This window comes from Salvia hispanica, chromosome 6 (assembly GCF_023119035.1).
Source record: "Salvia hispanica cultivar TCC Black 2014 chromosome 6, UniMelb_Shisp_WGS_1.0, whole genome shotgun sequence".
In the NCBI taxonomy this organism is placed as follows: Eukaryota; Viridiplantae; Streptophyta; class Magnoliopsida; order Lamiales; family Lamiaceae; genus Salvia; species Salvia hispanica.
Window position 1 is genome coordinate 23,872,727 of NC_062970.1, and position 16,011 is coordinate 23,888,737.

At 35.7% G+C, this 16,011-nt stretch overlaps 2 protein-coding genes across 5 annotated transcripts; both read left to right on the forward strand.

Annotated features, from left to right (window-relative positions):
- The first annotated feature begins 3,433 nt into the window (after window positions 1-3,433).
- On the forward strand, window positions 3,434-8,710 carry LOC125193084 (transcription factor SRM1-like). Of its 3 annotated transcripts, none has more exons than XM_048090809.1 (3): window positions 3,434-3,656; window positions 6,950-7,348; window positions 7,673-8,710. In XM_048090809.1, exons 1-3 carry the CDS (start codon window positions 3,634-3,636, stop codon window positions 7,761-7,763), a joined length of 513 nt encoding a protein of 170 aa, XP_047946766.1. In that variant the 5' UTR covers window positions 3,434-3,633; the 3' UTR covers window positions 7,764-8,710. The 3 variants fall into 3 exon arrangements, with proteins under 3 accessions (XP_047946766.1, XP_047946767.1, XP_047946768.1); XM_048090810.1 differs by lacking the exon at window positions 3,434-3,656 and adding an exon at window positions 5,382-5,962; XM_048090811.1 differs by lacking the exon at window positions 3,434-3,656 and adding an exon at window positions 5,382-5,962 and having other exon boundaries at window positions 6,971-7,348.
- Window positions 8,711-11,734: 3,024 nt separating this feature from the next.
- LOC125197417 (serine--tRNA ligase, chloroplastic/mitochondrial) lies at window positions 11,735-15,948 on the forward strand. 2 transcript variants are annotated; one of them, XM_048096153.1, is made up of 10 exons: window positions 11,735-11,969; window positions 12,054-12,196; window positions 12,366-12,459; window positions 12,822-12,970; window positions 13,061-13,153; window positions 13,807-13,986; window positions 14,416-14,582; window positions 14,823-14,957; window positions 15,277-15,370; window positions 15,519-15,948. In XM_048096153.1, exons 1-10 carry the CDS (start codon window positions 11,777-11,779, stop codon window positions 15,786-15,788), a joined length of 1,518 nt encoding a protein of 505 aa, XP_047952110.1. In that variant the 5' UTR covers window positions 11,735-11,776; the 3' UTR covers window positions 15,789-15,948. The 2 variants fall into 2 exon arrangements, with proteins under 2 accessions (XP_047952110.1, XP_047952111.1); XM_048096154.1 differs by lacking the exon at window positions 11,735-11,969 and having other exon boundaries at window positions 12,069-12,196; window positions 12,359-12,459.
- The last annotated feature ends 63 nt before the right edge of the window (window positions 15,949-16,011 follow it).

The following is a 16,011-nucleotide window of genomic DNA, read 5'->3' on the forward strand; positions in this document are numbered from 1 at the left end:
CTGCCATTGCCATGTATGATGATATTTAATGCCAAGAAACAGAGGCCAAATATTCAGGCAGTTGCACCATCGATACTTTCAACAGAACAGCTAACAAATTTTGGCACAGCTCCTTTAATTTCTCAGATTCAGGATCAACAATTAAAAAGCCATACAATATTCTAATCTGACCAAATCTCCCTGCTGCCGTGCATATATATACACACACACTCACTCTCTCCTCCCCACACCCACTCTAGTCTCTACTCTCTGCTGTCGTTGCACAAAATCAAGCAAGGAGATAGGAGGCAGGGGTATGGTAAATTGAGTACCTGGTGGCGACAGCGGTGGTTGTTGAATGCGAGCGGCGAACGGCGGCGGCTGGAGCGGCGAACGGCGGCTACAGGAGGGAGGATTTGTGAATTCGCGGGAGCGAGAATTCGCGAAGAGGGAGAATGAAATAAGCAAAGCCCTGATTAATTTTAAAATTCGAACTCGGGCGGAATATAATCCGCCACTGTAGCAGTGGCGGAAAATCCGCCACTATATTTAATTTTTTTATAATATTCTGTATATTTTATTTGAAAAAAATTTGTAGTGGCGGAATTAATCCGCCATAGGGGTGGGCAAATTAAAATCCGTCACTAATCCGTGAGAATTCCGCCACTGTTCGTAGTGGCGAATAATCCGCCACTGTTCCGCCAGTACCACTGGCGGAAATATTCCGCCACTAATTTCCGCCACTAATTAGCGATTTTTTTGTAGTGTTCGTTAACAATACGTGTTCGTGTCGGGTTCGTGTTATCTGTTAATAAATAATATTTTAATATTATTAATTTTTATTATTTTCATTTTTCAATACTTATTAAATTTACTCTCATAGTCTCATATGGTCATATCTCATTTAAATCATTTAAATATTTAATCATTTTCCAATACGTGTTGTTATCGTGTTGTGTTGACTCGAAGTGGTTCGTGTCGTTAATGGGTTCGTATCGTGTTCGTGTTTGGAGTTTTCTTAACGGGTCGTGTTCGTGTTTCTTGTTATCGTGTTTGTGACGTTATCGTGTGACACGATAACGACCCGACACGCACGATTTGCCACCCCTAGTTTTAGAGACCAAATCACAAGTATTTATGTTAGTTTAAATTTTTAGAAATGTAATTACCTAAAAGTTTTGCGCAAAAAAAATAAAATAAAATGAATTATATAAAAATATTAGTAATATTTTCTTAAGTTTTAAATTTTTAAAAAACAATTACCTAAACACTTGATTACAAGCAAATTATTGACAGAATTAATTAGTTTCAAAATTTAAGATTAAATTGATAAAATCAGTGTGGAAAAGGAAAATGAACACAAGCTCAAAGACACAAGAGATTAAAATCTTATACAAACTAGTCTTAACACCTGTGCTATGCACAGGACAAAAAATAGGACGAAAGATTTTTAAATTATGAAGATATATTAACTTAAATAAATAATATGGAGTAAATAAGTATAAAAATATATTTAGAACTAATCAAAATATGTATTTGTAATATTATAAACAACAACAAAAAAATATTTGTACAATTGTACTTCTCTCAAGCCACTCTCAATGAAACATTTCATATTATCACACCATTAATTGTATTTTATTTTAATATTTGATATGAGTGTAGTATAAAATAAAAGAAATAACAAAAGAGGAGATGTGTGGATGAAATAGAATAAGTCATACAAATAAAGAAAAATGGAATACCACTATTTACAAAAGAATTAAAAAAAGCAAACTATTTGAACGAATAAATAGTTCACCAGTTTCGATTAACAAAATCAACTCAATTATAACTATGTGTACTTCTAGTAATTCAAATATAAATATATTTATAAATTATATATATTGAATATAAATATATTTATAAATTATATATCTTGAATATAAATATACATTTATAAGTAATTTCAACATATTTAATTAAACTAATATATTATATATAAAATTGTATATTACTATACACAACAACAATTAATGTTATGTAATATTGTTCTTTGTTTGATAATGATATTAATTTAGTTTCATTTGATATCATTATTTATTGGTGTTTCATAATTACTTAGTTTAGCCACATTTGAATTCAATATAAACATATTTCAAAATTATGAGAAGTAAAAAGAATAGAAATATGAGTAAATAAGAAACAATTCAATCTATACAACACTTAATAATTACACTATGATTTAGATTCCTATACAATCTAAGTATAGAACAATTAAATGGAGTGAGGCACATTATAATTTTTTTATCTAACCTTTTGCAATATATTTTTCTTAGTTATTTATGTTTAATTAAATAAAATATGAGTTATAAATTAGTTAGTATTTGTACTTGGACATGCAGAACGAATTCGTATGAGTATGCTTCCTATACGTCTAAACAAAAGAAAAACAATTAAATAATTTATAGCCCAAACAATGTGCCCAACAACTAAATAGGCGTGAAACCCTATTATTTCAAAATCACGTTTAAGATTAGATAGGCAGCGGCGCCTCTGTCACTATTGGTCTCACTATTCTCCGCTGGCAGTGGCGTTGTCGGCCGCCTATCGTATCTCTTTCTCTTCTTCTCGCGGTTCCACTCTCGGCCACCGGCTTGAGGACTCCTCCACGCTACCCAACCGACGTCGCTGGTCATCAGCCCCTCTCTCTCGTAACTCTACTAAATTATAATTTTATGATATATAAAATATAACACTAAAATTAAACTCTATTCGATTGAAAAGATTATCAAATTTCCAAAATTATATACTACTAAAATCTAAATCATAGAATCTAACATAAGCCCAATAGCCCAAATAGCAACAAAAACCAATACTCATCAAACTCTAATAAATGACTATGGTTTTAACCGGGTTCCATATTTCATTTCCTTCTCTCTCGCCGCCTCCCCTCACCCGCCTGCACAGCCGCGTCGCCTGCGAGCGATCTCGGCGCTTCCCTCCTTCCCTCATTTCCTTTTCTCTTCCCTCTAATCGGTGGAACAGCTGAACGCCGCCGCCGGACACCACCTCAGTTCCGCATACCCACTAAACACCAGTCTCTCGCTCGCTGCCTCTCTCCCTAGCCACCTCGCTGCCTTCCTCCCTAGCCTGCACAGTCGCGTCGCCGGCGGGCGACGCCGGCGCTTCCTCTATCTCTTTCCTCTCTTCTCACCTTTCTCTCTCATCTCTCTCTCTTTTTTTACGCCACAGCCACTGCTGCCGTCTGCTTCGACGCCGACGATGATAGTTGTGACTTGGAGCTGTCGCCGACTGCAATAAAAAAACCAGACAATTAGTCTTCTAAAATGGATATTCAATTAATGGTGTGGGTATATATTATTGTTTATTCTTATTTGAGAAGCCATTATTACTCAATAGAAGCTGCCTTTTTTTCTATCCAATGATTGTCATTTTTCAAAATGATCAAAAGGATATGCAAAATAGCTTCACATTTTCTCTCCAAAAAGGATAAAATTGTCTTTTCACCAACCAAACTGTCACTTTATATTAGTAAGATTCCAATGCCGATTCTCGCCAACTATTTCTATCCAATCGCCAGAAACACGTCCGAGCTTCGGCGGAATTCTCGCCGGAAGAAGATACAGAAGCCCCTCCGTATCCGGAAATTGGATGGCTGTATCTATTGCATACAGGTGAACAAATTCCGTTAATTTTTTGTCAGCCCCTTAATGCTGCTTCTCCTTGCTCTCTACCTGTTCGACGAAATGCTCGAATGACGATTGTGTTGATAATGCCTGTGTCCTGCTCTTGATTTCCCCATAAGCTGTGTGCAATGCGTGAAAATTTGCTGAGCTTAATGTCGATCAACTTGGATTTTTGGCCCCTTGTAGTGTTGAATTCTTATGCTGATTAATCTATAATTTTTTTCTGTACAAGTTCAATCCAGTGTCTGCTCTACGAATTAGTATAACTATTGTTTGAAGTGGCGATGCGGCTTGCTCTTTTAGTATCTCACATGTTTTTGGAATGTGGATGAGTTTGATTTGATTGCTTGTTCTTCGTTATCATCTTAGCTCAATAGAGTTTGGAATTGCTGTGAAATAAAATATGATGATTTTTAGCTGGAAAGGAAACATAAGTTCGGCAGTTTATGTTGGATTTTTGTGTGGAAGTCATAGTTTTAGCATTAGAAGAGTTTGCCGTAAAATAATAGAAGAAGTATGCCACACAGCTACAGATAACTAATGAACACGATGATTCAGATAATTGTGAGATTGTTATAAATATGAAACTTCCTAGTGTAAGTAGAAAAACAAAAGAATCATGGATTCCTATCACGACCTTTGGGGAAGATAATGTAAATCTTTTTCTTGGTCTAGTGTATTCTAAAAGTAGCGGACGCAAACAAATTCCTTTTTGGTATATTGTTCGAAGTTCATATATAGGCGTATATATTTTTTTTCTTGATCAAGTACAGATTTTTTGAAAAAGGTTCCCTGGTAGTATATTATTTCTAGAAACCAAACAGAATTTATGGATTCCATCCCATAACTTGTTTTTTTTGGAGAACAAATCATCATAACTCACATTTTGCTAACTAAATTTGAAACTAATGTTTTATGAAAATCTTGATTATGAAATTATCACACCAATTATTGATGAATATCTAAAAAATGAAATATAAAAATAAAAGATATTTTTAAAACACTTATTATGATATAATAAACCCTAATTAGAAATTATTTATAAAACAAAAAAACAAAATACGTATCATATGACATATTGAAGAAAGGTTGAAAAAGTTAATAGCGGTAGAGAAATGGTACACTACAGCTTGGTGTATAAAATAAAATATAGGAAAAGAAAACAAAAAAATGTACCAGCACACAGTTTCTCTTTCGTAAAATATGTGATTCTTTTCACATTTACAAAATTACTTCCATATTGCCCCATGGTGCTATGAAAACAGGGTTCGGATGGAACTGAGGGAAATAAATCTGCTGGGTCAGAATACTGTGCGCTCAACAATCTTAATCTGTTTTGTAGTTAAGGAGTATCATAGAAAATGTAATGGATACAACAATGGCTGAAGCTGGCCCAAATCATTGATTATCAAAGCAATCAAATATATGTATATTTTCATTAGCTACATTATAAATTTGTGATATACGTTATTGCCTAATCTAATATGTTTAGAATTAGTAAGGAGACTTCTTCTCATTGTTCAAGATTGCTATGACTTATTATTGTTTCGTGTGAAAGTACTCAGCCTCATTCATGAGTAGTACTATTAGTTGACTCTAAAATAATGTAATCCGTATTATTTCTAATATTTTCTCAGATGCTCTGCTTGCAGTAGATTATTCAACTAATAACTGGTGCTTGGTACCAAAGTAAATTCTTAGGTTAGTTAATCAAATACATGGATGCGGTAAGTTAATTACACGAATACAATAATAAGAAAATAGATTACAAAGGTGGCCAAGTGGCTTCTGAGCAGCCACACAGTAAACTTATTCCGAAATAGAATAGTGGAAAATAGCATTAATCACACCTTACTTATAATTTGTAACGCCTGCTCAAAAGCTTGCATACGTAACATCTATCCTCACACGTCACAAGACCTTTATGGCACTTACACTCACAATCACTGACCCTACAATCATATACGTGGGAACGAGGATTATAACAAAACAAAAAGATTAAGAAATCCAGGTGGCGTCTAAGCGATACCACTGGCCACTTATTCCAGTCCAATCAACTTTATTCCATGTAACAAAAAGGATTATTACAAAACAAAGAGATTAAGAGGGCCAGGTGGTTGTGCAGCGCCTATATAAGATACACAGGGTAGTCCATTGTCTATGCTTCTTCAGAGTGAATGTTTCTATAAATCTAGAGGCGGAAATTTCTCAGAGAATAAGCATATTTCTAAGGATTTGGAGGCCACAGTTGTCCTTTTTTTGTGCAGTCTTCGCCAAGATTTATTTCCTTGAAGGTAGATCTGTCGTTTAAAGAATTTTAATTACACAGCTATACACAAATGAAGAAAAAATTGCATCTTTTTATATATTTTCATGAAGGTATAAACTTAATTAATGGTTTAGTTTCTCCGTTGTGTAGTTAATGATAGATTATATGTTTGAAATGACTGCATGTTGAATTCCATAGAAGAGAAAGAAGATCTGGTAAGTTGATGTTGTTTGTGAAATAATTGTCTGAATCAATGAAGTTCACATTAATGCTTTAGCAAATAAAGTAAGAGAGAAAACACAAATGACTACGGAAAAGTAAATGTGGAGCAATCGCTGAAATTGAGATTCTTGATTTTATTTTTGATAACATTTAAGAGTATATTTTTCATATATTTTGATGATAATTCTGTAGTCATGTTTGCTATTGACAAGTTTATTTTAAAAATGATGTAGCAAGGATTAAGTTCATGAATCAGTGTTTTTTGCTGTATATTACGCAAAACGTCGATTTTTAGTTAGAGTGCTTGGATGTAATGGAGTCGCAGATGAGAGTGTGGGACTGTTTTTCTTTTCCCCAATTTTATCTTTTGGATTCTTCAATTGTATGCATATTTTATACTCTCCTGCTTGTATATTTCCAAATAAAAAATTCAGGGATCAGTCCTTTAATGGTAATATTTGATGCAAGATTCTTATATTTTTACTCATTTTCACAATTAGTTTTAATGAGTAGCAGTTGATAATTTTTAAGTTTTAACCCTGTTTGAGTAATCACTTCGGTCATCCTAAGTATTTCTAAGTATTTTAATTTTACAAGTTGTCATATAAAGCAGACCATTATTTCACTTCTGTACATATTTTGTTTTGCATGTATGTGTATATAAAACAAAGACACACATCTATAGTGCACATATATTTTAGTTCTACATGAATTTTTGAGGTCCTAAGCCAGATGAGATGAATTTGATGCTAGTTTTCTCAATAAATTTGATGAGTTCAAAAATTTACAGGTCAGCATTCTCTGTTCTCAGTCAAGCTTTCCCAGTTGCCTTGGAAATGGATTCAGATCGGACATCCAACAACAGCTTCTGGACAATGGGGGTGGATGATAATGCATCAAAGGATGCACGCACATCTTTGGATTGGACAAGGGAGGAGGACAAGGCATTCGAGAATGCTCTCACAACCCACTATAATGATGCTGATATGTGGGATAAGATCGCATTGGCAGTTCCTGGGAAAACAGTTCAAGATCTAAAACTTCACTATGAAGCCTTAAGTGTGATGGCTTTTGAGTCTGGCAAGATGCCTCTGTCCATTTATCCGACCAGAGGTGATGTTCTAGAAGAGAAGAATCTGCAGTCAGAGCAAGCGCAACGAGGGGCTCATTGGACAGAAGAGGAACAAAGGTAAAAAGCGTATAGCATATCTTACTTGCATGAAGAAATATTTTATTTTTGCCAAGATCGCTATGTGCTTTATACTGTTAATGTGCCTAATGTCCACTATATATATTGAGATGAGATTGTACAATTTTTCTCAATGTCATGCCTGTCGAAAGGCATTTATCATATCCAAGACATGGCTTCGTATAATCATGTTCTGCATCTTCACTTATAAAGTTGCAATTTGATTCGGATAAAAACTGAAATACTAAACATATTTGAGAAGCATTGTTTTTTGGAACAGGTTCACACCAATGAACTGACCACAAAATTCTGTGTTTGTTGCAGGCAATTTCTATGCGGTTTGCAGATTTTCAGTTGGGTGATTGGAAGAACATTTCGAAGTATAGTGTGCGAACAAGGTCAAATAGCCAAGTAGCAAGCCATGCTCAAAAACACTTCAGAAGGCTGAGTTTGACCGAAAAAGACGGTAAACCGACAAGCTTCATGCCCGAGTGCTGCAAGGGAGAGTCTTCTACAGCTGGAACCAGAGAATTGCTTCCTGGAAATCTCGAGAGAGCAGCAGCGCACGCTGGAACCCAACTGCTGTCGGGATGCGCCACAGTAGCTCCAGCTAATGCTTTCGGGAAGCGCGGGCGCTCTAAGAAAGCTCCGAGTAATGATGAAAACAAGCTGATGCTGGGGGCAATGTATCCCAGGAAAAAGAAAGCTCTTGCTTGTAATTAGAGCCAATTGCTGCCCGCTTTCCCTGAAAGAGTTCCAACTGACACGAGGAACCAATTGCTGTTTGGGGCAAAGAAAGGTTCATCTGATGCCAGGAAGCTACTGCTGTCTGGGTACCCTAACGAAGCTCCGAAGGATATCGGGTACCAACTGCTGTGTGGATACCCTAATCAATTGGCCCCCCCATCTGGTTCACTTGAGATCACTGGCCACCGGGCTCCTTCAAATGGGATGGTTGGGTATCTCACGGATGCAGCAATGCAAGGTGCTAACGTGATTGCTGATGGTCAACTGATGCAAGGTATCAACATGATTGCTAATTGATACCCTAATCAACTGCCCCCCCACAGCTGGTTCACTCGAGATCACAGGCCACCCGACGACTCCTTCATATCTGACTGTTGGGAATAGCACAGGTGCAGCAATGCAAGATACCGACGTGCTTGCTGATGGTAAATATGATATCGGTGCTAGCACTGATATTTTGGATGATCTGGATCTATCTTTGTTCCTCCCTCATTTCCTGGATTGAAATGGTAATTTTCCTTAGAGAATTAAAGATACATTTATACCCTTTCAACAGCAAACTGTGTACAAAAATCAATCAGTCAATTCTTATCTATAAACATGTTCAAGATCCAAGCTTATCTGTCTGTCACCCCCTGATTTTCCTTGCAAAGTCGGACGTTGATCAAACCACCGTGTTTTGGTTTGTTTAACTTGAAAGTGGTGTTTGTGGGGCGTGCTGTATCGATGACTGGTGTGTGGTAGTCGATGCGAGCTAGTGTGATGGTTTGTCGTGTACCTTTCACTAACTTCCCTAAAAAGGGAAATGCCCTACCTTTGAGTGCGGTTTGAACTATTGATTTACATAATTGGAAGTAACCAATTAGGTTTACGACGAAACCTAGAAATAAATATTGATAAAAGAATACAGTGGAAAAAGAAAATGGGGGATAAAAAAAAACAAGTAAAGAAAAATTAGACAAAGTTATATACAAGTCGCTACCCCCCTTGGTATTTCTTTAATTGAATTTCATTTAATTACCCATCTTCGGTAAAAGGGGGTTCACATGAGGCCTGTGGTAGTTGCAAACTGAGCCATCGATATCTTCAACCTTTAACCTGTACTGGAATGTTTTCTATACTGATTCTTGTAGAGATGTGTTTATTACCAACTGACTTGTGTATTACTGTGTTTTATTTCATGTATATTTCTAATGGAATTGAATGATTTTTTTTTTCTATTTTTTATTTTAGATATTAAGTAGTTTGCATTTTTTTTTTTTTGTTACTATCTGAGTATTATTTTAAGATATACTACAGCTAAATATCATTTATTTTTAATATATTTATTTAGTAAACACTCGCATCCCCAAGTAAAAAAATTTCTGGATCTGCGACCGGATAAATGCGCAGGGAGAAGAAGATGAAAATAATTTAAAAATTTAAAAACTTAACAACATGATGTCCTATATAGAGAGAATCTTTAACCTAGAGTATCAGAATGAATCATAATCCTATCAGATGTGTATATTCTGTCATAACAAACATATGATTTAGGCTAAAGGAGGATTTATTGTTTAAATCATGTACTCCACTAGTTTATTTTCTATTCTAGAGTAATACTCCCTCCGTTCCATGTTAATAGAGTTATTTTTTCTATTTTGAGAAGTTCCAAGTTAATTGAATCATTTCTATTTTTGGCAAACAATAATTCTCCTTTTACTTTATTCTCTCTTCATCTCTCTTATTTTTTTCACCAACCATTTGTTACTTGATTCATAAAACCCCGTGCCGAAAAGAAATGTCTCTGTTAACAAGAAACGGAGGAAATACCAACGGCGGATCTAGGTGGGGTCGGGCGGGGTCGGCCGACCCCACCGTCAGCCGCGGAGATCGCCGGGAAATGCCCTCCATCGACCGCCGACCCCATAGTCTCCGCACCTTCGCCCCCATCCTCAATATCCTCCTCCCACGGCCTGCTAAAAGCAGTGAACTGTGTTCAAATTTCCTGTTAATTTTTAATTGGTTGGGCGTTTAAAACTGGACCATCTTTTTGTATCTGTGAATAAGTTACAGCCTAACTCATTTTTCAGCTTATAATATAAATTCCATCATTAATTTAAGTTTCAACATTAATACGATGATAACAAGTTTCAACATTAATATGATGATCTGTTACTCAGTTTTATATAATGAGACTATTATTATTTGCTTTTCTCACTTCGTAGACTAATCAATAATTACTCCATTATAAGCATTCCTTATTTTGTTCTCTTAGTCACAATTTTTTTGATCTAATATAATTACTTTTGCTTTTGATTATTAATTTCATCACGTTGTTTATCTTATCAACTACTCATAATACATCATGAAAATATAGATATTTGAATATATCTATACTATTAGAAATTTTATAAAATTTATCCAAATTATCAAGAATAATTTCTAATGATATAATTTCAAGTTATTTTTAGAATATTTATACTAACTGAAGTAAACTTTCTTACACAATACTTCCACCGTCCCATAAAAATTGATATGACACGAGAACTAAGATAAAATAGGTTAAGTAAGAAAGGGGATGAAAAAAGTAGTTAAAGTAGTGTTTGTGGATAGTGAGACTCACATTATATTAGTGTTTAATGATGGTATAAGTTATAAATAAGTAGATGTATATGGATTATAAATTTGGGTAACTTTCCAAAAATAGAATTCACATGCATTTTTATGGGACAGAGAAAGTATAATATAGTGGTAATTAAATCTTAATATTTTTACTAAAAATAATAATTTAAATAATATATTTATTGTTCGTTTGATCCGACCCCACGAATATAAATTTCTGGATCCGCCAGGAGTACTATATAGTAGTAGTATTAATTAAATCATAATTTTGATTAATAAATTTTACGTATTAATTATGGTATACTATAATTCAAGTTCAATATCGATCTACTCCATATCTAAATATACATAATTCATAAATGTTTTTGCTTTTTTAAAAATAGAAAAGATTTAATGATTAAATATATTCTAATTGTAATAATTTTATTCAAACCTTTGACATTTAAAAATAAATTATCATTTTGTGATTTTGGGATGTTGAAAAAAAAAGTTAAATTTTAAAAAGTGAAAATTTTCTCTTAGATCCTTCTTACTGTATACATTTTTTCTCTCACTTTATCAATTTTTTATTTAAATCTATATTATCTACACATGAGACTAATTTTCATGAACAGAGAGTAATATTTACCTCGGGATTACTCCCTCCGTCCGTCATTACTTGTCACTAATTTTTTTTTGGCTCGTCTGCCAAATACTTGTCATACTTACTTTTTACTATTTTTGGTAATGGACCTTACATTCTATTAACTCATTATCATTCACATTTTATCATAAAATCAATATAAAATAATAGAACCCTTATTATTTCACTAATTTTTTCTACCACTTTCCTTCACGTTTCTTAAAATTTGCATCGATTCTTAAAATTCGAGCCGATCAAATTAAGACACTTATTGGGGCTGATTGTATTTTCATGTGTTTGATCACAAAGACAAACCCCTCATTTAGTCTCACCTAATTTCAGAATAGAAAAAGAAAACTAATTTAATGAATTTCTGAGTAATTTGAATTTCTTGAGTGGAAAACATAAAAACCAGAGAAGGATAACAGAAGCGGAGCGGCACTGCAGCAATAGCAATGGGACTGCAATCGTGCACCAAACTCTCTCCGTTTTCCATATTCAATCTCCCAACCACCCTAAATCGTTTCTCCTCTCGATTCCACCACCACCTCCGCTCCCCGCCGCCTCTCCTCGTCCGAGCACTTTCTTCCTCCTCCACCGCCGCCGCTCCTCAACCTCCCACCGCCGCAATTTCAGACGACACTAAAGGTAAACTTCAATCAACTTCTCATTACGATCTGTGCCAATATTTTTTTTGAGGTTTCGTTTGTTACCTTTAATTTTGGCTTTCAGTTGTGCAATGGAAAGCCGCGATAGATTTCAAGTGGATTAGGGATAATAAGGAGGCTGTTGCCGCCAACATCAGGACTCGCAATTCCAATGCTAATTTGCAACTTGTGCTCGAGCTCTATGACAACATGTTGAATCTTCAGAAGGTCAGGTCACAGTTTTTGGAATATCGTAGTGCAATTGCGTTCGATTCTACTTAATTCGCTTAATTCTTAGGATCAATTGGTTCTAGTGATCGTATGACGGTTAATTTCATCACCAATTAAAGTTGTGGTAAGCTAGTTCTGGTTGCTAATTATCCATCACAGATTGCAGGAAGTCGAAAGGCTTCGTGCAGAGAGAAATGTAGTTGCAAACAAGATGAAGGCCAAACTGGAACCCTCTGAGCGTCATAAACTCATTGAAGAAGGTGATATACACATATATTGATATACACATAGGGTAGTGATAAAATGCAAGCTGCATCTTTCCTACAAACTCCAAAACTATGATCTAGATCGTTAGATTTCAAGATTTGATATTAATAAATGAGAAAATAACGTGAATAGAAAATGTCAACACAATGTCAATTGTCAATCATCTGGCAATGTTAATGTTGATGTTGTGTTGACATTTTATGATGACGTTATTTTTTTATCCGTTGATATCTAATGGTTCAGATCATAGTTTGGAGTTTGCATGTGATTACATCCCTATACACATATGTGTGTGTTTTCGTACTTGAAAATCCGTTATACGGTATATCTCATCTTTCTAATTTGGCTTATCCAGGTAAAAATCTGAAAGATGTTCTTGTTAGCCTGGAAGAAGATCTGCTCAAACTTACTGATGAACTCCAACAGGAAGCACAATGTGTGCCGAATATGACACATCCGGATGCCCCTGTAGGCGGAGAGGATTGCTCCACTGTGAGAAAAGTGGTAATGCATTCTTGCTCTGTCCTCGCGCGTTTCTGGCCCTTGGGATGTTCTCCTTTTTCTACTTCTCACTACTTTGCCCACTATTTATAGGTTGGTAAGCCTCGTGAGTTTGGCTTTGCTATAAAGGATCATGTGCAGCTAGGAAAAGATTTGGATATACTAGACTTTGATGCTGCTTCTGAGGTACTCCTTAAATCATATGTCTTAAGTTATTTGATTATCTGATTCTAGAGAAGGTCACTGCTATTAAAGTCTAAATTTCGTTTGCCTAAAGAAAGGTAAGATTCTACATTTTGCCTCTTTTTTTGGGTAAATGAATATAAATTTAAAGGCCACGCCACGGAGGACTCGAGACCTTTGGCCTTAGGAATTACCTCTCTACCACTTGGCCGACTAACTCACACAACATTTTTGCCTCTTGACAAATCCTATGGCTCACTGTGTAGGAAAGCAAAAATTTGAAAACTGGCGTTGATTGATGGTCAACTGGTTTCTTAAAATATTGACCTATTTTAGTGTTCTCAAAATAAAAATATTATTGAAATTTGACTCTCTAATATTAGTACGAAGCACAGCTACCGCTTATGAGGTACGTGGAGCTGAAGTAGAAAAATCAGATTGTCTAATGTTTAGAATTTCCTACCATCAGTAAATGGTTAGTATGATAGATTGCCTTTTCCGTTCTTCACTGCTGATTGTTGACAGTAAAGGTATCTGCGTTACAGCCCCCTCGTATGCTGTACTGTGCTTCATCATATATCAGTCCATGGAGTAAATTTTCAGTAACAATATTGTGACTTTGCTAAAGTCTCTGAGTGATAGAATCTAGTTTACAGGTTAGTGGGTCAAAGTTCTATTACCTGAAGAATGAAGCAGTTTTGTTAGAGATGGGCCTTGTAAATTGGGCTGTATCGGAAGTCATGAAGAGGGGGTTTACACCTCTTACAACCCCAGAAATTGTCCGATCTTCGATAGTGGAGAAATGTGGTTTCCAACCACGTGGATCCAACACTCAGGTAATACCTCACTCGACAGGTGATAACAATACACACAGAACGTAAAATAATTTTCACAATTGATTTGTGCATAGTATGATTTGGTATGACTGCTAAGGATGGCGAGTATGATTACTGTTTTAAGCCTTTGCTTGTGAAATCTGGATACAACATGCTTCTTATTCAATGCTGAAAGTTGCTGCTTCTATCTTAAATTTGACTATGTAATGATGCTTAATAGAAGATTTGAAAGCTTAGCACTGAAATCTCACGTCGTGCAGATGTATCTTCCTCTTGAACTATTACACTCTCTCATCACTACTTTTCCGTAATATGAAATCTCGCAATCTTGATAATCCTATTTACGAACACTATTGAGCCTTGTTATTGATACAACAGTAGGACAAAAGGTGATTTAGAGTGGCTAATACATGTAACAATCTTGGGCAGGTTTATTCCATTGAAGGCAGTGATCAATGCCTGATTGGGACTGCCGAGATTCCAGTGGGGGGAATCCATATGGATTCCATACTAGCTGAGGCATCCTTACCTTTGAAATACGTGGCTTTCTCCCATTGCTTCCGCACAGAAGCTGGTGCCGCAGGCACTGCAACTAGGTAAATCTCTTGGTTTGTGGCAAAGTCAATAGCTCTTTTGATGAAGTTGTAAAATCAATGATTCTATTGATGTTTGGCTCTTCCCTATTTTCTAGCTATTATTGCTGTCAATCTCGAATTATGCTTGCGTCTCTGTTCCCCCCCCCCCCCCCCCCCTCTGCCTGTTCTCTTTAACCCTGATTGTTTCTATTTCTAAACTTTTCATTTTGTGCTATAATTGATCTCTGATAATTGGAACAGGGGCCTTTACCGAGTCCACCAATTTAGCAAGGTGGAGATGTTCGTCTTGTGCAGGCCAGAGGAAAGTGACTCCTTTCATGAAGAACTTATCAGCATTGAGGAAGACCTCTTCTCATCGTTGGGACTTCATTTTAAGTGCGTACATGTTCTTCATTTATCTTCGTTTGCATTCCTCAGAGCATTAGGTGAATTTACTGAACCAATCCCAAAAAATTTGTCACATACCTTTATGGACAGATAACCATGGGATGTCCAAAGCAAAGACCCAATATTATTATGAAATAACTCGAGTATTTGCTTGATTTTTGTATCCGTGGAGGCTTGATAAAAGTTATCCCTTAAAAATTAGACTCTTTATTTGTACAACAAGGTTATATAGTAATTAAACTTTCTAGTCTAGATAGAATTTGTCCTAAACTAAATCTTTATTTAATTAATTAAAATTAATTTGCAGAACTCTGGACATGGCAACTGAGGATTTGGGTGCACCCGCATATCGTAAATTTGACGTGGAGGCCTGGATGCCTGGCTTAGGGCGTTACGGAGAGGTCTGCTATTGGTTATTACCTAATTTGTTGTATTTTTCATTCTTGAAAGGCTCTCACTATCTTCTGGATTATTTACATTGACGTTTTATACAAGTTTCTTCAATATAATCATATTAGTAGATAACATGGCATTTCATTTTCTGGGCAGATATCAAGCGCCTCTAACTGTACAGACTATCAAAGCAGGCGACTGGGCATCCGCTATCGTCCAGGACCATCTACCCCATATAAGAAGGGAAAAGGCAGTTCGGGTGTGACCCAGTTTGTGCACACACTCAATGCTACAGCATGTGCTGTTCCAAGAATGCTCGTCTGCTTGCTCGAAAATTACCAGCAAGAGGATGGCACTGTCGTCGTTCCTGAGCCACTGCGGCCATTTGTGGGTGGTCTTGAAGTAATTGACTACAAGTATAGATAGGCTTCTAGAATTGATGAGGTTTAAGACAATTTACTTGAAACTTCTTATTAAGTCGTTTTTGGGGACTGTATACCTCAATTTTTCATATCCACATTCGTATTATTTGAATTGACATCATAATCTTAATTGGTGAGGTAATACAGAGCTCGATTTTTTACAATCCAATGCTTATAGATGTGCTTTGCTTGACACGCATGATTTGAATTGTTATGTATTCCACGGT

Excerpts from the sequence above, each read along its gene's own strand:
- LOC125193084 (XM_048090809.1), top strand. The coding sequence starts at position 3,634 with ATGGCTGTATCTATTGCATACAG. Across the intron at positions 3,657-6,949 it reads GCTGTATCTATTGCATACAG|GTCAGCATTCTCTGTTCTCA; the intron begins GTGAACAAATTC and ends AAAAATTTACAG. Across the intron at positions 7,349-7,672 it reads TGGACAGAAGAGGAACAAAG|GCAATTTCTATGCGGTTTGC; the intron begins GTAAAAAGCGTA and ends TGTTTGTTGCAG.
- LOC125197417 (XM_048096153.1), top strand. The coding sequence starts at position 11,777 with ATGGGACTGCAATCGTGCACCAAACTCTCTCCGTTTTCCATATTCAAT. Across the intron at positions 11,970-12,053 it reads AATTTCAGACGACACTAAAG|TTGTGCAATGGAAAGCCGCG; the intron begins GTAAACTTCAAT and ends TTTGGCTTTCAG. Across the intron at positions 15,371-15,518 it reads GCTTAGGGCGTTACGGAGAG|ATATCAAGCGCCTCTAACTG; the intron begins GTCTGCTATTGG and ends TTTTCTGGGCAG.